Raw genomic sequence first — 23,210 nt, 5'->3', positions numbered from 1 at the left:
GATTTTAGGATTCTGATTTCCCAGTAGCTCTCTGTGTGGCTGCTATTACTACACACTTACTAATTATTTATTTCTAAGCAGTTGGCATATAAAGCTTCCCTCTTTTTTTTTTTTTTAGCCCTAGGTAGTGCAGTTGTGCTGTCCTTTCTCTTTTGTGCTAGTAACAGTAGAGGTGCGTGAAGCTAGAACTACAAAACTATACTTTTAACATGCTAAATTCGTCACAGAACTTTCCTCCAAACTCCAGTCAACCACAGAATTCTCTGAACTGCATCTGCATCAGTACTCTTTGTGTTATGACATTCATATATAATGTCTGTAGCGTTCTAGGATGAGTTGGGATTATGCCTGCTGTTTCAGAGGGCCCCCTTCTTCTGTCTGCAAACTTCCAAGGAAGTGGTTTTAACTCTTTTCACATTTTTTATACCTACAGAAAAGCATTTTAGGAAGTGTCTCCCTTATTGCAAATCAGTTGTAGGAATCTTGCCAGGATGTAAGAGGCAGTTGAACAGCATAGACTGATCCGCTTTTTGTGCTTGCTCGTGGGGCTTTCCAAACAGTACCGAGACCTGGGGATCAGAGATCATGCTATTGACAATCATGCTGTTAGATTAAATAAGCAAGGTATTAATAGCTTAGGAAAATAGGAGGGGATAGTATACCTGTATTCACTCTCATGAGTATTTGCATGTGTGTGCATGGGGTAAAGGGTGCTTAAAGAGGTGCTGAATATCGGGTAAAGGAACACTGCTTAATTTATCCATTAAACTCAGTTGCTGCAAGCTGTTGCACTAGGACTCACAAAGAACTAAAACTTTCTGAGACATCTTTTCTTGCTGTACAGAGCTGATGTGTGAACAGCATGTCATACAAAACTAAGAAATTAAGATTTCATGCATAGGCTATGGCAGGAACTATAAGAAGTGCTCTATGTATGACATGAGGAAGTAATTTCAGTCTGTTACTTTTCTTTAAAAAACAAAACAAAACCGTAAGAGAGACTGGGGGTGACTGTTCCCAGTTTTGTGGTATATGACTCCATATAGATAAAAGATTGAATGAGTGTTCCTCTCGTCTGCAGAGAATGTCACCGCCTGTTTGTTTTAACAGGACATGGGACTGTTTGAGTTTCTTCACCACTGTTGCTACTTTATTTGCTTTTACTTATTTGTGTAAAGTGCAAAAAAATGAAGAGGCTTCCCAGGTTCTTGAGTAACAGCTGTAGCAGAAACTCAAGAGAAGTTAGTAACTGTATTCAAGCTATGCAGCAAGTAATTTGAAGCACATTTGCTTAGAAGATATTTGTTATGCTTTTAAGTTTCTTGCTTTAAAAGTAAATTTGTATGTTTTCCACAGGGTTATGAAGACTGGCTACGACATAAAGCAGACAATGAAGTCAACGGTGCTCCGGTTTATGTCGTTCGAAGTGGTGGCCTTGTAAAAACTAGATCTAAAAACATTCGGGTATGTGCCTAAGGACAAATTGAAAATTGTGTTTCTATTGCATAGCTGAAGCTCTTGTTTCATTACTAATCGTCGTGGCCTGTTTCATCGTGATTGGGTAACAATGCTGAAATGAATTCTTCTCTTTTAAAACTCTATTTGTACACTTCTCATTTGTGTTCACTTCATTAGGTGGGGGACATTGTCAGAGTAGCCAAAGATGAGACTTTTCCTGTTGATCTGGTGCTTCTGTCATCTGATCGAGTCGACGGTTCGTGCCATGTTACTACCGCAAGTTTGGATGGAGAGACCAATCTTAAGGTCTGGGATACTGCTATGAAATAGAATGGAGTTAACTTGCAGGGCCATTTTTATTTCAGCCTGTTGGAATACCGCCCCCCCGCCCGGTAGTCCTGTATCACTAACTTAATGGACACTGTTTTACAGACGCATGTCGCCGTCCCAGAAACAGCAGTGTTACAGTCTGTTGCCAACCTGGACAAACTTGTAGCTGTTATAGAATGTCAGCAGCCAGAAGCAGATCTATACAGGTATCACTTTATTAGTAAATATTTTGAAATTAAATCAAAATGGAAGTGTTTAATATTAGGAATGGTATGGGTCTTGCTGGGATTAAAATAGCTTCAGACATCTGCTTAAATTTTAGGTTTTAATAGTTAGTGCTTATACGTATGTACTTACTGAAAGTCGCAAGTGACAAGTTAAATTTGAGTATTTCAGTAGAAAATCAGAAATTATAGGATAATGTTTATCTTCTGTATTTTAATCGTGACACTTAGGTGCATTTCTGTTCTAAGCAGTAAACTTGTTTCCAGATTTTAAAAAATTAAATGGCCTGTGAGTCTGCTGGGTTGGAGAAAGAGTTGTATAAGGTTCTGCCAGGAGTTTTCAGTACTATATAGTATACCTTTTTTTAATGGAATTAACTCAAACCATAGCAAATTGTTGTAAGCTTATGTTAATTCTAAGGATATGTGTTGGTCACGTTTATTTTGATTATGCTCAAGAGAAGATTTGCACTCCATTCTTCAGCAGCAAAAATTTAGATTAAAAACAGTTGTATCCGAGTGTGCTTCATTTCAGCTTTTAACATCAGCAAGCAACGCCCTAGACTCTGTAAAACAGCATCATAGGTAACGAAAGCTATATTCCTATCCAAGTTTCTCCTGAATCGTATAACGGAAAATGGTAGCTGTCAAGTAGTAGTTTTCAAAATCCAAGTATATCGCAGCAGCTATCCTTAAGTAAGCTTTGGGATCTTTGTGAAATATTAAATTCCTAAAAACTAAGATACTTAGTTTGAAGAGCTGTTCAAATATTTGATCTTTAGTTCAGTTTGTAGAGAACATCAAGTTAAGATACAATTACTGGAGAAGTTTATGTCCCTGTTCGTAGCTGGGGTCATGCTAAATACACAGGTGTCAAATTTTAAAAGCAGAGTAGATTGGCTTTATTAAGTGAAAAATTACTATTTCTGGTGGATAATATGCTAACTTACGTTTGTTGAGGAATTATTTCTTACTGAAATATCAAGAAGTCACGATCTGTTTTAACTGAGTAAGAAATATAATCTTTTGTGGTTTTATTAATGAAATCTAATAGGCTTTCTCAAACGACTGTTCTTTTGAAGGATGAATGTTTCTGTTGTTAAATCTCTTGTAAAATTATTGGCAGTGTTGCCATATTGTTTTCGTTTGATTGTTAATAAACGTTGATTGTTTTGTATTTGTGAACCATTAATGACTTTTTTGTAAATGTAGAGGAGGTTTTTTGTTTTTACATTTTGAGTCTTTATGTAGATATTTCTAACACATGGCCATCTTTCATAGATTTGTTGGAAGAATAACGATAAGTCAACAAACTGAAGAAATCGTACGGTAAGTAAAATTTTATAAGATCAATGTTTAGAACTGATGGAGGTGGTTAAAATCATGACCATCACAAAAAAGAGTTAGTTGAATATACGAAAGGGAGGGGTATTTTTACTGAAAGTGTCAATTGTAGCTGCATACTTCAGCTGGAGATGAGAAAAAGTTAGTGGAAGTAAGTTCATTACTACCCAGTTTTTCAGATTTAATAGGACAATTCTGGAAAGCATGGCTGTTCTGAAGGGGGTAGTTTTTAGGCACTGGTAATCAGCTGGTAACTTTGCTGTTTGTTACTTTAAAAGTTTATTGATCGTAAACGTCTTTCAGTGGCATATTATGTAGACTACAACAGATCCCCTGTCATCTGTTCATCAGAGGCACTGAGCAGGTGCTTTTGCAGTTGAAATTCCTAGAAATTATTGGTCTGTTTTTACAAAGCCTCTGCTACGGCTTTGTAGCTTTTAGTACATATTTCAAACTACCATACTACCTGGACTGTAAAGATAAGTGCTTACATCTGTAACAGTCAACACATAATTGTGTGCTCATAAAGCTATGTGCGCATAATCACGTGCTCACAGCCTTTCCCTGTGCAGTCATAGCAAGTAGCATCCACCTAAACACATGTGAAAATAGAAAAATAAAGATGTGAAGCCACTTACGGACCTATGTGTGTACTTCCTCAGGAGATTGCTAATTGCAGGTTGGCCCCAGCTTAGCAGCCAAGCATCCACACAGATGCTCATTCACTTCCCCCCACCACAACAGGACAGGAGAGAAAGTAGGAACAACAGCAGTGAGAAAAGTCATGGTTTGAAATAAAGACAGGGAAATCACTCACAAGAAATGTCTGGATTTGCAGGAATATTTAGCATGCCAGCTATTCAATTGTTTTCTCTTGAGAGCTGTTGATAATCAAGCTTTCAAAAAACTTGGTCACCTCTTCCTCAAAATGTGAAGTGCTGTGTCATGATGTATAAATGTGTGACAGAAACAGGTAAATCTGTTACGATTCTTTCACTCTTCTGATGTCCAAAATGTTATCCTTTACACATTTTTTTTAATGAAATTTCTGCCTGAATCAAATATTAAAGCAGTATTCTTTCCCGTGTAATGTGTGCTTTCAGTCTGAAGAACTGAGAGTCTTTCAATCTGAGAGCCTCCTATGAGGCTGGCAAACATCTGTCAGTTTTAGGTAGGAGTAACATGGAGTTCAGAGTGAATCAATGATTTGTCAATGGTTTTGCAAGAAATACAGGAATGTAGAAGGCAGATCACTTGGCCCCGAGTCCAGTGCCTCAGCCACCCCCACAAACCGCCCCCACCACCCCCAAACCCCGCAAAAACCCGCTCAGCGGTTTTCTGAGGTTGCTTTATGTGCTACTACGCTTAGGGCTTTGCAGAATTCATTACTGCCAAGCTTGACAGGTTCAGCTTTGGGATAATCTATCAAAATAATTTATTTGACAACATATAACAGAGCCAGTTTAAAGGGGGCGTGAAAAATAATTGCAAGTTCTGACTACTGGTGGAGCTGTATCTTCTGACTGTCAAAGATAAACTTGTCTAGTCCGTGTTGCACTGACGCAGGGTTTGTATTTTGGGTTTGTCAGACTGGTTTTACAAACTGTAAAAAATACTTGAATCCAGAAATGTACATTAGGTTTCTTACAAGAAAAGGTTAAACGCTTGAGCATTTAGTCCCTTTTAGTTCAATTTTTCAGTTAAAGTGTGAGTCTAGCCTAATACGTTAACATCTGTATGGGTAATTTAAAGAACCTGTCATAATCCGTGTGTGTAATTGGTGCACACAGTATTTGTGATGGTAACTGTCAGATTTTCAGTAACACTTAAGGTAAACGTTTAACTGTGGGAGGTGGGGGGTGGGTTTGGGTGGGGTTTTTTGAGTAACTCCACATTATGCTTTCAAAGGAACTTCAAGTATAAGAACTTTGTTTATGTAATAGCGATCATGGACTGCTTGTGGTACAGCTAAGGGAAAAGTAAGACAAACCCAAGGGCTTGTATGCTGTAGCACTTAGTATATGAGCTTTAATTCTTGTGCTTATACCCAGTGTGTCAGCCTGGCCACTGCAGTTGTTCAATTTCTGCTTTCGTTTGAAACACTGGCAAGAATAGTGAATGCACCTTTTTTGTTTGTTTGTTGTATTTCAAACCAACCCTGCTGGCAGTTTCTAAAGATGATACAGCCGCTGGAGTAGAACATATGGCTCTAACCTTATATGAACCTTGATTCTAACTGGACCTTTGTTTTCACAGCGCTGTTTACAGTTAACTTAGCCAATGAAATTAATGTATTATTGTGGTGTGATAGACGTGAGGAAGAAACATTTATGAAATTTTACTCACGTGTTAGGAAGCAGAACTTGCACTGTTGTGGTGGTGGTGTGTCCATCTAGTTGTTTGTTTCTCTGGTATGAATAGCTTTTGAACTTGCTAGATCATTTCGGTTTGACAGAGAGGTAGAAGTCAATAGGCGAAATAGCCAAACCTAAAATAGCAGTCCTGTTGCTCTGTGAACTCAACAGGTTTTTTGCCTGCTGGCTTCTCAAGTAACCTGCAGGTCTCTCTGAACCAGCCATTTGGTATATTTATCTCAGCCACTAATTATGGGATATTGAACAGTGGTGGGAGGGTACGGCAGTGACCAAAGGAGACGTGAAAGCAAACTGCGGGCTCTGTGGAGATGTGTGGGTGAGGAGTGGTAAAAGGGGTAAGAGGATTGAAGGTGGACCTAAACGAGGATGGGGTTGGAGCTGTTGCAGCGGGAGTTCATAGGGGATATAGGACAACGTAGTCCTACAGAATCAGAACAACTAATTTTTAAATGCTGATATGTCTATTTCTTTTTAGACCTCTTGGGCCTGAAAGTCTCTTACTTCGTGGAGCAAGATTAAAAAACACTAAAGAAATATTTGGTTTGTAGCCATCTAAATATTTAAAGAGTATTCTCTTCTTAAAACATGTTGATGAACTGTGGTTTAATTCTGCTTGCACTGAAGAAATTGTAATAATCTTGCTGACTGTTACCTGAGGGGATATGATTATGGATGAAAGTAATGATATTATACTGAAGAATGTCTAAGGATATAAAGTTCCAGCTCTGCTCTGTGAAAATATTTGAAGTGGTTTGATAAGGGAATAACTTAACTTCAATGGATGAATGACTGTTGTTACTGTTCCCCATTGTTCAAGACTTTCTCCTGAGATTTACCATTCTGATTTCCATAAAATACGTATTGAAGAGCAGTACAGTCATAATAACGAACAGTGTTTTAGTAGGTGTTAAAATGACTTCAATAGTACTGTTTTGCTATAGCAGAATATTGCAAATACTTACAAAATACTGTCTCACCATTGTACTGAAGTAAACACAAAAGTAATATCACCTTGATTTTATCCTATGTCTCTTGAAACAAAAAAATTCTGCAAATTGTATATATGCAGAAAATAAAGTACAACTCTTTGTTTCCCCCCCCCTTCCTTCCCAGGTGTTGCAGTGTATACAGGTATGGAGACAAAGATGGCATTAAATTACAAGAGTAAATCTCAGAAACGGTCAGCAGTAGAAAAGTATGTTTATTTTCTGATATCTTTCTTACTTGTAGAGTTTTAACTTAGTTTTTCCTCGGTAACTTCTTTCAGTAGTGTATAAAGTTGAAATACCCAAGTTTAAAAAGGACTAAAGCAGAAAAAGTTAGTTTGGGAGGCTTGTTTTTTGAGATATATTTTGAGAATGGTAGGTGAAATGCTGCTTGAACCAGGTGCTCAGAGATGGTTTTCACAACGGTCCCAGCCTCTGCTGTTCTCTGCATCCTTTGCTGTAAAACTGCATCATGCCTTTGAAGAGGATGGATTGAAATGAAGTCTTAATTGCTTATGAGTCTTTGACCTGAATCGTAGTATTTGATATAATGGAAAATAGCTTTGTTTCACGTAGTCTAAAGGATATAGTCTCTCCCGATACGTTTTGCAGCAAGTCCTGCTTCTAGCACAAGTCACAGGCTGTTTTAAAAATCTTTGCTCGTAGTTACGGGATAGGTGTTACTATAAGAGATTTATATGTTGAGCCTCGTGAATTGTTTTAAAAGGAAAAGGACTTCTGATACATTGCCTTTATTCCAGTTGCTAAAAATCTGAGATAGCCTCCCGGCATTCTTTTGCAAACATGGGATTGATTATTCTTCCATAGCCAGATACAAACAGAACTGTAGGGTGCACAAGAAAAGTTCAGTCATCAAAGCAAGGGGTGGAAAGATGGCCTGGCTAGCATTACAGAATATAGAGGCAAGTTTGACTGTATCCTGGTATAGCATGCCCTGGCTTAAATAATCGGATGCGCATGATAGTGCTCTTCTAACTGAAGAAAAAGGTGCAGCCTTGGATTTCCACTGTGGTTGTTTGTACTGCCTTCACAGCCTTGCTAGATAGGCAGGGAAGAAGAGAAGGAGAAGGCAGTCCCAAAATCTTGCACAACAGGTGTGACACAAGTCAGCTGTTGGGGTGTTCTTGCACCTTAATCTAGTCTTCATCTTACTATAGGTAGAGTATATCTTAGTCAGATGTAGGGTTTCTTTTCACTTCTGTTGCCTGCTTGTCACATAGAAACTTTATATCCATATCAAACACAGGATAAATTTTTAAAGAAAATGTCCAGTAAGTTTCTGATCAATTCATGTAACCACAGTGTGTCAACAGATTAAGTAAAATAAACCAAAGTTGCTTTTTTTTTTTTTTTTACCCCTTTGTAGGTCCATGAATTCCTTTTTGATTATTTATCTAATAATCCTCCTCTTTGAAGCCATTCTGAGCACTATTTTAAAGTATGCATGGCAAGCTGAAGAAAAATGGGATGAGCCTTGGTATAATGAAAAAACGGAGCATGAAAGAAACAGCAGTAAGGTAACATAGTTCTACCCAGTTGCATATCTGACGAACCCTCAGCCACTATATACTGAATGTGATATTTATTATGTCTCTGTTCTTGGATATAGGTGTAACTACCACGTGATCTGCTTGCAAGCCTGTGAGCTGTTGTCTCAGTATTTTTGAGAGACTTAGTCCTATGTAGCCTCGCCCTTGTGTTAGAAAGATCTTACCTCTGTTACTGGTTGGACTTTTTCTTCCTTTATGAAAAGACCAAGCTTTTTGAAAATTTTGGGGTTTGTTAGGGCATATTTCTGATGCTCTGTGTTCTTATTATAGTTATTGTTCTTTTGGGTGTCTTTTGTCATTCCTTAAATGACAAGAGGAGGAGGATGGCGGCTGTTGTGCATGTTCCGTTGCAGTGATTTCACAGTTCAGGCATTTTGGACATTCTGTGATGTTGAGATTGTTCAGACAACTTTGTAAGGCTGTAATTTTGCTCAAGTTCCTGCTTGCCTTCTCACTTCTCTGTAGAGACTGGAGGGATACTTCTTTGAACTGTTCCTTAAGTCTGCAGTTCTGAGAAGTGTCTTTTTTTATCATTCTGTATTTTTCTGTGTTTTGTTTAATTTTTTTTTATTTCTGTCCGAGTCTGCCTTCTTCCAGAGCAGTTCAGGAGCTGGCTGGAGCTGACTCTAAGTAGAGGGGATTTTCAAAGCACAGAAGAATTGGAAATCCAGTTTCCACGTGTGATGTGGTGTCAGAGGTTTAACACCCGCACCCCCGTCTCCCACAGAGTTGAGAATTGAATGTGCTCACTAGGTGCCATGTTTGCAAAAAGGTCCAGATCCCAAGTCAGGAGAGTTCTGTTCTGCTTCACAAGTCGAGTGAAATACCTAGTGGTTCAGGCAGGAAAAAGAAGTAATTCGAGAATGCCTTTGATTCAAGGAAAGTTAAATGTGTACTGGCATTTCAGTAGAACATGCAGCTTTTTCAGAAGCTTGTCATGCGAGTGTTTTTGGGGTTTAACTGGAAAAATATCTTTATCTCAACGCTGTGTTCTATTTAAAATTATTAATTGAGGTTATCACTACAGTTACCAAAACCTTCTCAATGTATTCTAAAATAATCTTATCTAGAAGTGTCACTGTTGAAAAGTACCAAATGAATTTTAAGGTTTTCAAATTGTTTAATGGCTTTTACTTTTAGTACCTGCACCCACTTAACGCACTTTCAACTGTTCGAAGTGGTTAGCCAAGTAAATTCTTGGCTCCTTTTAATTGGAAGTAGTTGCTATGGAAGGTAGACTAGCCTGTGGAGCCTTTTCAGTTGCGAATAGAGTCGGCATAAGTATTTACTCAATCTTTCCGTTGCCTTCAGGAGCATGCAGAGCCATCTGTGTTTCTGCGATGTCGCTCTCCTTCTATCGTGTCTTTGTTTTTCTCTCTCCCTTGTGTACTTCCACGATCTGCTCTGCGTTTCTCAATATGCTGACATCCTTACTTGGAGTGCTTTCTGTTCATCTGTCCTGTGTTGTGCAGATTGTTATTTAATAGACAGTGCTTGAAGACACTTGCTAACCTTAGTAATTGTCATTTCTTCTCAGTGTGTCTTCTCTTACATGAATTACTGCTCTCAGTCTTTACTTATCTTTTCTGGTTTAGTTTGGAAGATCTCTTAAGGCACAGAACTTCCTGAGTTTTTGTCAGATGCCTTAATTATTGGTACTGACTTCTATGAAGTAATTACAGCAACACTCCCTAATTAGGAAGAACAGACCTTATTTAGCTTTACCAACTGTTGACTACTTTTATACTCCCTTTCTTCAAAATGTTCTCCTATGCCGATATCTGGTAGAGTTGAAAGAGATGTCCTGGTTTTTCTCAGCTCTAATCTCTCTTGCTCAATATTGAAGTGTTGGTAAGAGTCTTCCCAAAGTACAATTTGGTACTGAGTTTGTTGTGCAAATGAAAAAGAGACTTCAAAGAGACTGTAATGTTGCATTTTAGAGTTTATTAAAATTATCATACCTCACAAAGAGAAATTTCTGTCCTATTACATAGCTGTTTACCTGAAATGTATGTGTCAAATACAGTGATTTGAAGAGGCGTAAAAGAAGCCTGTGCCATTGAAACCCACACGGTCTCGTTCTTGTCGTGTAGTCTGGATCACCCATGTCGCTGGGGAATGCCAGGAGAAAGGGACCCTCTTGTCACTCTGCTGTCCTAAAGCAACACAGAATACTTGCAGTATTCCTCCAACAACGTGGAATATCAGTTGTTTGCCTTCGCCATTTATGGTTCCTTAGGAAAGCCTATGAATGATGCTGTTTGATGGAATGGGGAACATGTTGGTTTTTTCAGACCCAACTCTTTCAAGAGACCTGTTTGAAAACAGAATCACAATGGCAGTTAATACTAATTGGCAGCCCTCCTGACAGATTCAGTAGAAAGGACAAAAATTAACGAACTTGAGAATTGAAACATCCAGTCATAGCTTACAGCAGTCTTTTTGCATCAGTCTGAAGGCGCGTTACTGGGGCAACTTGGAAATGCCTGCATTGTCGATGCGTGTGTTGTCTCTCTCATGTGTACGTGGGACTTGGTCTCCTCCGGCTCTGTCAATTTGTCATTTTTCATGCATATGGAAACCTAATTAAGTAACCATGTTTCACCTGATCACTGCAGTAATCTTTACGTTTTCTTTTTTTCTCTTGTAGATTCTGAGATTTATTTCAGATTTTCTTGCTTTTCTGGTACTTTACAATTTTATCATACCCATTTCACTTTATGTGACTGTTGAGATGCAGAAATTTCTTGGATCTTTTTTTATTGGCTGGGATCTTGACCTCTATCACGAAGAAACAAACCAGAGAGCACAAGTAAATACTTCAGATCTCAATGAGGAATTGGGACAGGTAGAGTAAAAAATATGCTGTTTCCTCTTTTTTTTTTTTGTTTTACTTTCTATTTTCTGCTTCTTTGTTAATATTAAAATTCATTACTGCAGACTTTTTGTTGGTTGTGCTTTGATTTCTGATTAGTTTAAAAATAAGGTATAAATATCTGATGGCAGAAATTAAAAATTTTACATGATCAAAAAAAGATGTGTAGTGGAGAGTGTGAGTTGAGATTTTTTTTTTCCCTAACAAATACATTGCAACTCCAAGTCTGTTTTTTGTTTTATTTTACAAAAGGTAGAGTACGTGTTTACAGACAAAACTGGTACATTAACTGAAAATGAGATGCAGTTTCGGGAGTGCTCCATTAATGGCGTAAAGTACCAAGAGGTCAATGGTAAACTAACTCCAGAGGGGTTTTCTGAAGATTCTCCAGATGGAAATAGGCATAGTTTGGTAAGACTTTTTTTTTTTTTTCTTCCCCCATTAGGCATCCTAAATAGAAAGTGTTTTGTTTCAGAGAAATAATCTTCTAGGATTAGCATTTTTTTAAAAAATCAGAATTTCTGAATGGTTTGAAGCTATTAAGTGTTACTGAGCAAATAATATTTATTAAACATGTTGAGATGCGATTATTTAACATGGAATACTTGGCAGATTTTTAAGTAAAAACGTATTTTTTTATTAAGTATGTTCAAAACTGGGTTGATGTGTAAATGTTACAAGTAAAGTTTTTTCTTTCTTATAGATGAAAGAGGAAGAACTCTTCTTGAAAGCAGTTTGTCTTTGTCATACAGTGCAAATCAATGCAGATCAAACAGATGGTGCTGATGGTCCTTGGCACGCCAATGGAATAGCATCCCCTTTGGAGTATTATGCTTCTTCACCAGATGAGAAAGCTTTAGTTGAAGCTGCAAGCCGGTGAGTTGTACTGCCAAAACTATCTAATGTAGAAATGCCTACTAGGGCAGGCAATTTGTGGTAAAAGCAACCTTAAAAATGGCTCAGAAAGATTGTAAAGCCCGGGGCCTGGCACTCTCAGTTTACTATGAAAACATACAAAAATAAAATACACAAAAACCTAGGCATATTACAAAGCGATGATTTAAAATATTCATGGAAATCCCTGAGAAATTATAGTGGAGAGAGTATGTTGCTATTAAAACGTCGTAGAAAGTGGGCATTCTTCATTTTCTTTGGAAATAGAGAGCAGTAATGGGGTGTAAGAGTTCCTCTCTCTTTTCTCCTCCCCCCCCGCCCCAATCAATAGGCATTATGTCTAAAGTGATGATTAAATGTATATATTCTTTTCCTTTTAGGGTTGGAGTAGTGTTTACTGGAACTAGTGGTGACAGTATGGAAGTAAAAAGTCTCGGAAAACCAGAAAGGTATTTGGTTTTATTCTTTCTTTTGAAGGACAGAACAGTAGTGAAGAGTAATATAATGTTCTCCTCTTAATCCTCTCTGTTCGTAACAAATCCTTGCCTTTCCTCAGCATGCTCTTCTTAATGCTTTTCCCTCGATGTCTTCAAGACAGCTTGCATCTTATTCCTTACCAATTGAAACTGAGATGCAAGAATTTTGTGTGAGTTACTCTGTGTAGGTGTGTATTATAATAGTTTGTATCTTTGTTTGTATCAAACGTTGAGACTGTGGTAGAGTTGGAAAACTGGATGGCTTATTCAAGTCTTACAGTTTGTGCTTTCAGCTCTAGAAGTCCCCAGAATCACTCATGTATGCATAATCTGATTACATACTTCAAACTTTCCCAAAATGAGTAGAAATATTATTGATAACTGTACATCTGCGGTATGTCATAACACCTTTTATCCATTTATCTGTGTCAGTTAGTAGGCAGTACTTCAAATGTAAATGTCTAATTTTCTAAACTAGTGGTAACATAACAAAAAATAGTCCAGTTATCAGGGAACAGACACTCTTTTTTGACGGTGTAGATTGTTTAAAAGTGTTAGAAATAAAATGTAGTTTTTCAAGTTACGTTCAACGTAATGACAGAAGGATAAAGGAATAGGTAGGAGCTGATTGTAATCTCCAGATGTAAAGCCAGTGTTCAGGAAACTATTCCTATTGGTAGAAGAACCTTTTATTCTTATAGAATGGAATTAGATATATATAAAGTGATGAAAAGCAATCAACTGCACAAACACCGGTAACAGTGATTGTTGCTCAACAGTGGTAACACTACTTTTAGAGTTTCTATATAAAAATGACACTTTGGGGAAAGCTCTGTAGGGTAAGAGCATATTTATAAGTAATTGTCTTTGGAAATTTATTTCTAAAAATGTTTTCTTCCCCTTCCCTCTTCTATTAAAACACAAAATACAGGTATAAATTGCTTCATGTTTTGGAGTTTGATCCAAACCGCAGACGAATGAGTGTCATTGTAGAGAGTCCCTCAGGTAAGTGATCAGAAGTTGCACAAGCTGCAGCTGAGAACTTCTTAAATAGGGTGTATTCTTAATGTCTGTTCTAATTTACTTTTTAGGGGAAAAGCTTTTATTCACAAAGGGAGCAGAATCTTCCATTCTTCCTCGTAGTAAGAGTGGAGAAATAGACAAAACGAGGATACATGTGGATGAATTTGCTTTGGTAAGTGTATAGGCTTGCCCAGCTGATCAGAAGAAAATTCTTCCAGTACAAATTCTGTGACTTGAAGTGAACAAATTGCAGGTGACACCTTTTTGTTACGTTAGAATCTTGGCTACTCTGAATGGAGTCTTTTATTTTCTCACAGAAAGGACTAAGAACTTTGTGTGTAGCCTACAGAAGATTCACACCTGAGGAGTATCAAGAAGTTGGCAAACGCCTTCATGAGGCCAGGACTGCCTTACAACAACGGGAAGAAAGATTAGCAGATGTATTCAACTTCATAGAAAGGGATCTGGAATTACTTGGGGCTACAGGAGTAGAAGACAAGTATGCAATGGAGTTTCTGCTAACTACACTCAAAAACATAGCGAGTTTAGGATTTATAACTGAAATATGATGTATGCCATGAAAAACTCTCCCGCCACGACCAAAAGTTCTGTGCTGTTCTTGTTTAGTGTGTTTACCACTCTTTGGATTGAGGAGCATTCAAAACACACATTGTACCAACAGATTTTGGCTTAGTAACAATGACATACAGTGGACTTCATCAGGAGAGATTTAATGTATGTGAAATGGAATAATTGCAGTAACTATTTAGGGTAATGGCTAATTCCTTGGGAAAACTTCTGTACATAGCTACTTAACAAAGCATTCTGCTTGCGTAGTGTGTATTCTGTAAGTCAGAGGGTGTATGGTATGCTGGAGCGTACAGATGGAGCACTTAGAAGCTTTTCATGTACCACAGAGATAGTAATTGTTGCGGACTGTTTTAAAGCTTCTCAAATGCAGCAGTGGCACCTAATTTAAATTAAGATATGATTATTACAAATTTTTAATCACTTAGCAGGATTGAAGTTCAGTTTTTGTTTCATCAAGGCCTTCGTTTTATTGCTGGTAACAGAAAGTCATCTGCCAGACTACGATTCTCTGAAAAATATGTAACATTGGAAATACAGTCTTAAATCATCATGACAGTGAGGATACAGGAATAACATGGAGTTACAGTGTGAGCTCTTTTTTTGTAAAGTGTCTGATTGGTTATTTAAGATTTTTCTTGTTTCTAGACTGCAGGAGAAAGTCCAAGAAACTATAGAAGCACTCAGGTTGGCTGGTATCAAAGTGTGGGTACTCACTGGAGATAAGCACGAAACGGCTGTTAGCGTCAGTTTATCATGTGGACACTTTCATAGAACCATGAACATCCTTGAGCTTGTGCAGCACAAGTCAGACAGTACGTGCGCAGAGCAACTGAGGCAGCTAGCCAAGAGGTAAAATACCTGAGATGTCGTTATCTCAATGATGATCTTAGCTTGGTTGTCTTTTATTTTCAGATTTTATGACAATCTCTTTGATGTATGTGCCAAACACATGAAGTTGCCTTTTTAGAAATTTGTTTATTAATATAATAACAGGCTTGAAGAAGCAGTCTGTCTAGCAAGCTAAATTCTATGTTTATTGTATGGGCAACTGCATAGTTCATAACAAAATTTAAATTTTTCCATCACACCAATACAAAGCCAACATTTTTGTCCCTGACTAGAATAAAGGAAGACCATGTTATCCAGCATGGACTGGTTGTGGATGGCACCAGCCTCTCTCTTGCACTCAGGGAACATGAAAAACTGTTCATGGAAGTTTGCAAAAACTGTTCTGCAGTGTTGTGCTGTCGCATGGCACCCCTTCAGAAAGCAAAGGTAAGTGAGAATATAATCAGGATTGTCTTGTAAGTATTTTTATTATGCTTTGAGGAGGCGAGGATTTCTGGAACTGCTTTGCTTGTTTGCCTGACCTTTTGTGTGACTTTTGAATCCTTGTTAAATTCAGTTGATCTGGAGTAGTTTGCTCAGAAGTTTCTACGTGCATTTGTGAAAATTTGCAAGCGGATGGAGGAGAGTCAAAATACTGCCACCATGCAAGAAAAAGGCTCATCTTTACTCATCCTCTTGAGCCTTCTGTAAGGCAGTAGCTATCCTGATCACCTGCATGCTTTTGCATTGCCTGTTCCCTCACTTCTCAAAACCAAAGCAGCAAAATTGAAAATTCATGAAGCTGTAGGGAAAAAAATGTGCTTCTCTAAAGATTTAAAAAATACCCAAGTTTGAGGAGGAAGTAGAAGGGAAGGGAGGCTGAGGCCTGGTCTCCAGGGGAGGTTTGCCTTAATGCTCTCTTCTAAGACCCTTCTTCCTTCACATGTGCTTAATTTTACTCAAATACAGATCAGATAAAATTCAAATTCAGATTACGTGGTTTGTCTTTTTTTTTTTTTTTTTCTATTCTAGAAAGCTAAGCTCCTGAAGAGCTATAATATTTATTCTTTCCTTTTGAAATTTTCTTTCTTCATTTTATGCTTATCTTTTTTTTTTGACTAGTATTCAATTATATACCTCTATTGGAGGATTTTTTAGTCTATTATACTTTTAGCTTATGTGTATGCTTTAAAGGCTTTTTGCCTGTATTTCCAGTAAATATTAAACCTCCAGTAATATTAAACCTCTGAAAGAGCACTGGTGCCCACTCTACTTTTACACCTTGTCAAAAAGAAAAGGAAAAAAGACATCTTTTTACCTTAAAGCACTAGGAATCCCTTACGTGAGGTACTAGATGTGCAAAAGAGGGCAGGCTCTTTTACTGTTTTGAGGTCACTCTTCCTGCTTCCAACATTCAGCCAGAGTTTTAATGTGGTCTTTAGAATCACGTCATCGTAACCCTGTTCGGCTGTGTATAAAACTTGGTACAATATTAGTTTCAATAAAATGTTAAAAGGAAGTTGTTCATAACTGCTATGAGACAAACAGTTTGTTGGATGTGTCTACTTTATGTACACTCTTTTAGCTGAAGTTTTTGCCATCCCCTCTCTTTAAGGTGTAGTTATTTGCCTGTGTTGTATCCTTGTTCTTATTTTGTCATTTAACTTGATTTATAATGTGTCTTGTACTGCCAGATTTGGCAGATAGCAGCCAATAATGCTTTCCTTAATTGTTATCCTGTCCAGCAGATAATCTCCATTATTTCCTGTGTTTTGCCATGGAGTACAGTAAAACCTAATTTTGATGGCAGTGACTCTTTAAACGCTGGAGTATATAAATCACTGAGAGAACTGCCGTACCGCGTGGGAAGGGAGCGTGTGGCAGTCCATTCCAGCCTTGCGTTCGATTCTCTGCTGTAGGCACGCTTTCTGTGAGGTTTATTCCAAGGTTAAGCTGGAACTCGGCTTAATATTTCCTGCATCTTTTCCTTTAATTTTAATTACTTATTTTTGTATATCTTTTGGCTCGGAAACCTTTTTAAACATCTTTCATGTCAGTCATTCAGAGCTGCTGCTGATTGTTGTTGGTAAAATCTGCCAGAGGATTTGTCTTGACCTTTTTACGTAGATTTTTGTCTGTCTAAATTACCACAGTCCTCAGTGTCTCATGACGGATCCAGGTGACACACTGCAGCCTTGCTACCTCTTAAAGGCTGCTTACTAAGATCAAATGCTAAATGTACTTGACATAATTACCCCTTAGGAACGGGGAACCTTTAAACATGAATATTAATACCTGCAACCAGGGAATGTATTCCCACAATCAGGTGGATTTCCCTGAACTGTGGACTGTATTTAATCCCTGTTGTGTTCCTCGTGTGAAGCGAGTTACCGCTCCTCTGAAGCAATGCACTGACACTGCCAGCTAAACTCAATTATTCAAATACAGTTGTTTGTGTCTCTTTACCTGGTGCGGTTGTTGCTCTGTTGATATTTCCGCATTGGGTTTTCTGGAACTTTGGGGGGAAAAATGCAGTATTTTTTCATAGATAATATTTTTTCTTTTTAGAAAGCCTTCTGGATCTGCATTTACATCTTTACCTCTGCAGCCCCTTTATGACTGAATTAGTGAAGCTTCTACTAGTTAGAGCTCTCTGGGACTTCAATGAATTACTAATTCTCCTTAACCAAAAACCTCATCTAACTAACTCCTCTCTCTTTAGAATATTGCTGGCACTTACATTAAAGGTCTGTCCGCTTTCTGGGAAGAGCGGGATATCGTTGGTGGTCTTTTGAGGATTTTAGAGGATTTTGTATATAAACAATTTTTTTCCTTCTTTCTGTCATAGCTTCTTCTGTGACTTTTCCAACTGAGAATACCCATTGGTGACAGTGAAGTTGCTTTAAAAAGAAACTGTTTTCTTTAATAACAGCATGTATTGATCTTTGAGCTAATACATTGTTTTTTCAGGTTCCTCTTTTACACTGATTAGTTCCATTAATTGAAAATGTGAAGAATCTGGGCATGTCTAGTAAAGGGCATTAAGTCTGGATTACTCCCTGAGTAAATTTTCAGTTCTAACTTTTACTTGACTGTTTTGCATGATAAAGCACCAAATTAAGAGTTGTAAAAGAACATCTAAATAAGAGCAGCAAAATAAGCTCAAGGCAGGCATAACATTTAAATAAGGTTTGTGGCCCAGAGCAAGCAGCTTTTCTAAAGGAGCAATGAATTTGCGTGTGTGATATGCCAAAGATTTTTTTTTTTTTTTTTTTTTTTTTTTTACCCAAGCGTGCACATTCATAAAACATATTAATTATATTTACAGGTAGGTGACTAACTAAGATACTTGGGAATTAGTGGCATGGTTTGTAGATAGACTATCTGTCTAATCTGAAAAAATTCTACCCTTTTTTTTTCCCCAGGTTGTGCGACTGTTAAAAACGTCTCCAGAGAAGCCTATAACATTGGCGATCGGTGATGGTGCTAATGATGTGAGCATGATACAAGAAGCCCATGTTGGCATAGGTAACTTTCAGAAAAGATAAAGGCAAATAAGATGCAAATTTTAGGAGAGGATTAGATCATGAATAGTGGTTATAAACAGATAAACTTCTAACGTTTTTGCACCTGTGAATGACAGGGTGTTAATCTGAGTCACCCGTTGCAGCAAGAGTTTTAGTGAAGTTTAAAATTTAAGGCTGTTTGCTTTCAGAAGTCTTCGGTTTAATGTGTAGTCTGCCAATAATCAGAGGTGCTGCTCGATGCTGCCTTAAGAACAGCAAAGATTCTCTGTAACCAGAATCTCAGAAGTACTCTGCTTCAGATGTTGGAAGTGGATGTCTCTAACTTCAGACGTTGGCAGGTTCTAAGTTCCTGTGTAAACCTGACCTTTAAACCTTTCTTTGTGCTGAACTGCCACTGTTTGCACCAGGTCCGTATCACTGTAGAAATGTCATTTGTGTCTAGTTTGTCTTTGAGGAGAAGGCTTTGTTATATCTCTTGAGACTGTTATTGATTCTCAGCTAAGCGTGGTGGTTTTCTCTGTTTATATCGTTTTCTGTTATCTGTCCAGGACCACCTTTAAACTTTTTTTTCTGCTGTGTTATATAACTGAGTACAAAACAAAAGATGCATATAACTAAATTGGTACCCGTGACATAGCGTTTCGGTATTTCCTTTACTGACTTTGGTGGATGGTATTTGTTATGATAGTACATGCTGAAGGTTCTTACATAAGGTATTGGTATATCAGGATATTCAATCTGTCACCCTTGTGATTAAAAAGGTAAATGTAATGTTTAGCATGTAAATCGTGTGGCCGTGATTTTTAAGACCATGGGTATAGCCTGCTTGAGAAGGTTACAGGCCAATAGCAAATGATGCTTTATTCTACAGCTAGTTTGTCAACTCACTGAAGCTTATTAAAAGAAAATTATCCAAGTTTTTATTGTAATTTGTAGCATATTAGACATTACATGTACCTTGGTTAGAACTAGTAAGTCTTTGCCATGGAGGGTGCTGCGACCTTTAGACTTTTTTTTTTTTTCAAAAGCAACCAGCACTTCTAAGTGTCTGGTTTTCAGGAATCCTGGGCTGCTTTTCTTCTGTAAAAGAGCATTTTTTGTTCTCTGTGTATGCTTATCCTAATCTTAATAATAGTTTTGGAAATGAATTTGTGTTCAGCTGTGACAAGCGAGAAGCATTGTCAGCCCATCAGATTAAGTAAACTGCTATTGCAAGAACAGCATTCTTTTATTCTGCTGTTGAGTATAGGTCATACGTTATTCCCAGAAAGTACTGTAAGAAAAACCTCTCTGAAGTAAAACATACTAAGTAAATTGATAATTGATGATGGATTGGTTTGGGCATTGTATGTCTTCCCATAAATCTTTTCTTAAGTATAGCTTACGGAAATAGTCTTTTTTTTTTTTTTTTTTTTTAATTTTAATTGCATCAGTATTAAACGAGCAATTTCCCTTAGTTGTAAGTGTTCAGGAATAATGCCTTCTTTTGGAACTGAAAGTTCTGAATTCTTTACAATGTTGAAATGCAGGAAAACAACTGTAGCTTCAGGTGCATGTTGTTGGGTTTTTTAAACTTTATTTTTTGTAACGTTTAACCTGTTTTCTGTTTTGTTTCCCAAATATTACAGGAATCATGGGCAAGGAAGGAAGACAAGCTGTAAGAAACAGTGACTATGCAATAGCACGGTTTAAATTCCTCTCCAAGTTGCTTTTTGTTCATGGGCACTTTTACTATATTAGAATAGCAACCCTTGTACAGTACTTTTTTTATAAGGTAAGTCTTCAAGGAGTGCCAGTGAAGTTCACAGAAAAATATGTAACTTCTTCCCAGCAAGAAATTTTTCTCAGATCTAACATTTTTGCTTGGAACAGGTTAGATAGCTCTGTTCAAACATGTTTTCTGGGCTTTTTTTTTTATATTTTACAACCAAATGCAGTAGTTTAACTGTGAAATTGTGTAGTACTTCCACCAAGAAACAGGTTTTAAATACCACAATGAGTTTGCCTAGGCTGAGAGGCAGATGTGTGTGCTCTCTGAAAGCAGTATTACTAGCTTGAAATTAGATGCATTCTTTAGCAAGATATAAAAGTATAACCTTTTTTGTTAACTGATTTTAATATGAACCAAATCCATTTATCTTTCTGAAAAGGAAAAAGGAGCACAGGAAGTAGTTGAGGGAGGGAAGGGCCTGCAGAAGGTGTGTGGGGAGAGGGCACGCTCTTTGCCGGCAGGCTCACCTCAAGAAAACTTAACAGTCCCAGCCTTGGCTTAAGAAATCCTGAGGTGAAACACTGGGAGGGAAGGAAGCACCGGGGACTGGGCTCTCTCCGGGTGCCTCTCAGGGAACTCTGGGCATGGAGCAGCAGGGTGAGCCTAAGCAAAATGCTAGAGGGAGGAGTGGGGGGACGCCTGGGAGCTCCATCCTGGGCTGAGGTGTTTGAAATGCTAATGTCTGTTTTGGTGTTTTACTTGATCATCAGTTTTGATAAGAAGTCAAAGTTCACTGTCTTACTGGAAATCTATCTGAGATTCTAGCATTGGCACCAAGCCACTACTTCTGTTGTTTGCTTTCATTTAAAGGTAACAGCATGGTGCTGGGTTTTGGTTTCTGTTTTGTCTGCTCCCATGCAAAAAGCTCGCATGATCAGGGCACAGGCTATCTTGAATGAAATGTGGAAACTATTCTGCAATGAAATTCTTAAAAAGAAACTGAGGGGAAAATGGATGGATTTCTCCTCCTTTAGCACTCCTTGTACTCCCATAATGAGATGTGTTCATCAAGCACATATAATTAAGTTTACATTTTTCAGGTTCGTTGTCCCAAAGGACAAACAAAATAATACATTCTCGAGCAAAGCATATTGCTTCGCTTTGCCGAGTAAAATGCTGAAATACTTTATGCTCTCCCTTTGTATTTTTACCAGCTTGTAAAAGTTAGCAGTTTCTTTTAGGGTTGTGAGGCATATACTGAGGATTAACTGTTTCCTTCACTTCTCTTTTTTCAGAATGTGTGCTTTATTACACCACAATTTTTATATCAGTTCTTCTGTTTGTTTTCACAACAAGTAAGTATTGGGTGCCTTACATCTTGGTAAACGTGTCTGAAACACTCAGGGTAACTAACTAAAAAAATGGGAAAGAGCTACACAGGAGCAGCACAGATTTTACCCTTAACAAATACCCAGCTTAGAAATGTTTGATAGCTTGACGTTACTAGGTGGTTATGTGAGTATAGCTTTTTTTCTAACTAGTAATTAATGATTTGTTGCTGCTATTAGTGTGCTAATAAATTTTAATAAATAAACCCAACTTTTTTCTTTACAAGACTAAGAATAATTTTTGTTTCTGTTTTCAGACACTCTATGACAGTGTATACCTGACTTTGTACAATATTTGTTTCACTTCCTTGCCTGTCCTCATATACAGTCTTTTTGAACAGCACGTGCATCCGCATGTATTACAGAGTAAACCTGTGCTCTATCGGTATGTATATCTTACATGTATTGTCACAGTAGCGCATCACCATCCCCAATGGTATTTAAAAGACATGTAGATGTGGCACTTAGGGACATGGTTTAGTGGTGGACTTGGCAGTGTTAGGTTTACTCAATGATCTTGAAGGTCTTCTCCAACCTAAATGATTCTATGAATCTGTCATTTAGAACAACAGTGGCACTTCCAGAAGTCTGAACTTGCTGTTATGCATTCCTATAGTGTTTCTATCTGTAATTTATGCAATTTTTAGTAACTATCTTGACGAGGAAGAACTGCAGCTACATAGTTTTCATCCTAAAAGTTAATTAACATGAGTATTTTAAGAGAAGCATCTTTTTATGTCAGTCATGTTAAGACTGGAAGAGAATTCAGCACTTGGTCAGCATACATGGTTGGCAGCCTCCTCCTCCATTACATGCAGGAGGTGAAAATCACTCAGAAATGAAAAACTAGGACACTAGTGGTTAGGGGAATCGCCGCAAAAAATGCTTTACTACGAGGGGAAGTGATTTCCTGTAGAATTAGATGTCCTCCCAGTGGTAGCATGTTGCACTGCATACTGCTTTTTGGAGAAAAAAGTATGTCTTGTTGGTTTTTTGTTTTTTGTTTTTTTTTTTTTTTTTTTTTAAAAAAAAGTCTCTCAGATGTTTCTCTTTTCCTAAAGATTTTTTTTTAAGCAGAACAAGGGACAAGTATCAGGAGATGTGGCTTTTTTCTTCCTCTTGCAATTCCACCTCCAGGGAGAAGAATTCTAGTTTGTGCTATTCTGAATTTGACCCATTAGAGCGGGACCCTTGCCATTGGTGATCCCTGCGTAAAGCAGAGGCAAATCATGAGAGCTCAGAGTTCTTTTTTTGCCCATGATTTATGTATTTTTTTTATATGTCAGCATTTGTTAAATGTATCTTGGTGCAGTTGAAAGCTATATTTATTCAAAGCAGTAGCAGTCATGCAATGTGAATAGCTGATGGGTTATATAAAGACAATCTGAAATCCAAAATCTGTTTTATTTCTGCAGAGACATCAGTAAAAATGCCCATCTGGGGTATAAACCATTTCTTTACTGGACCATCTTGGGCTTCTTTCATGCATTTGTTTTCTTTTATGGCTCATATCTTCTAATGGGAGAAGACACTTCTCTGCTGGGAAATGGCCAGGTACAATATCATAAGAATTATTTTACCGCTGTATTTTTGGTGATATTTCTTAATG

At 37.7% G+C, this 23,210-nt stretch overlaps 1 protein-coding gene across 13 annotated transcripts in view; it reads left to right on the top strand.

Moving 5' to 3' along the window:
- ATP11B (ATPase phospholipid transporting 11B (putative)) overlaps positions 1 to 23,210 on the top strand; it is an 81,236-nt gene that overhangs the window by 21,395 nt on the left and 36,631 nt on the right. For all 13 annotated transcript variants that reach the window (XR_015700499.1, XR_015700497.1, XR_015700496.1 and 10 more), the window contains exons 5-25: positions 1,357 to 1,464; positions 1,636 to 1,764; positions 1,891 to 1,994; positions 3,294 to 3,341; positions 6,207 to 6,271; positions 6,845 to 6,926; positions 8,105 to 8,255; positions 10,939 to 11,136; positions 11,416 to 11,574; positions 11,867 to 12,039; positions 12,438 to 12,506; positions 13,465 to 13,538; positions 13,625 to 13,728; positions 13,874 to 14,055; positions 14,793 to 14,996; positions 15,269 to 15,422; positions 18,401 to 18,503; positions 20,131 to 20,276; positions 21,509 to 21,568; positions 21,859 to 21,986; positions 23,017 to 23,155. Coding sequence is in view for 9 of the 13 variants with exons in the window: in XM_087739610.1 (XP_087595736.1) it covers positions 1,357 to 1,464; positions 1,636 to 1,764; positions 1,891 to 1,994; positions 3,294 to 3,341; positions 6,207 to 6,271; positions 6,845 to 6,926; positions 8,105 to 8,255; positions 10,939 to 11,136; positions 11,416 to 11,574; positions 11,867 to 12,039; positions 12,438 to 12,506; positions 13,465 to 13,538; positions 13,625 to 13,728; positions 13,874 to 14,055; positions 14,793 to 14,996; positions 15,269 to 15,422; positions 18,401 to 18,503; positions 20,131 to 20,276; positions 21,509 to 21,568; positions 21,859 to 21,986; positions 23,017 to 23,155 (2,580 nt within the window). In the remaining 4 variants the exon portion in view is untranslated. The remainder of the gene's footprint in view (positions 1 to 1,356; positions 1,465 to 1,635; positions 1,765 to 1,890; positions 1,995 to 3,293; positions 3,342 to 6,206; positions 6,272 to 6,844; positions 6,927 to 8,104; positions 8,256 to 10,938; positions 11,137 to 11,415; positions 11,575 to 11,866; positions 12,040 to 12,437; positions 12,507 to 13,464; positions 13,539 to 13,624; positions 13,729 to 13,873; positions 14,056 to 14,792; positions 14,997 to 15,268; positions 15,423 to 18,400; positions 18,504 to 20,130; positions 20,277 to 21,508; positions 21,569 to 21,858; positions 21,987 to 23,016; positions 23,156 to 23,210) is intronic.

The sequence above is a fragment of the Nipponia nippon genome, unplaced genomic scaffold (genome assembly GCF_047370975.1).
Source record: "Nipponia nippon isolate SJK-2023a ecotype South Korea unplaced genomic scaffold, ASM4737097v1 scaffold_7, whole genome shotgun sequence".
NCBI lineage: Eukaryota > Metazoa > Chordata > Aves > Pelecaniformes > Threskiornithidae > Nipponia > Nipponia nippon.
This window is presented reverse-complemented; position numbering and strand designations above follow the sequence as displayed.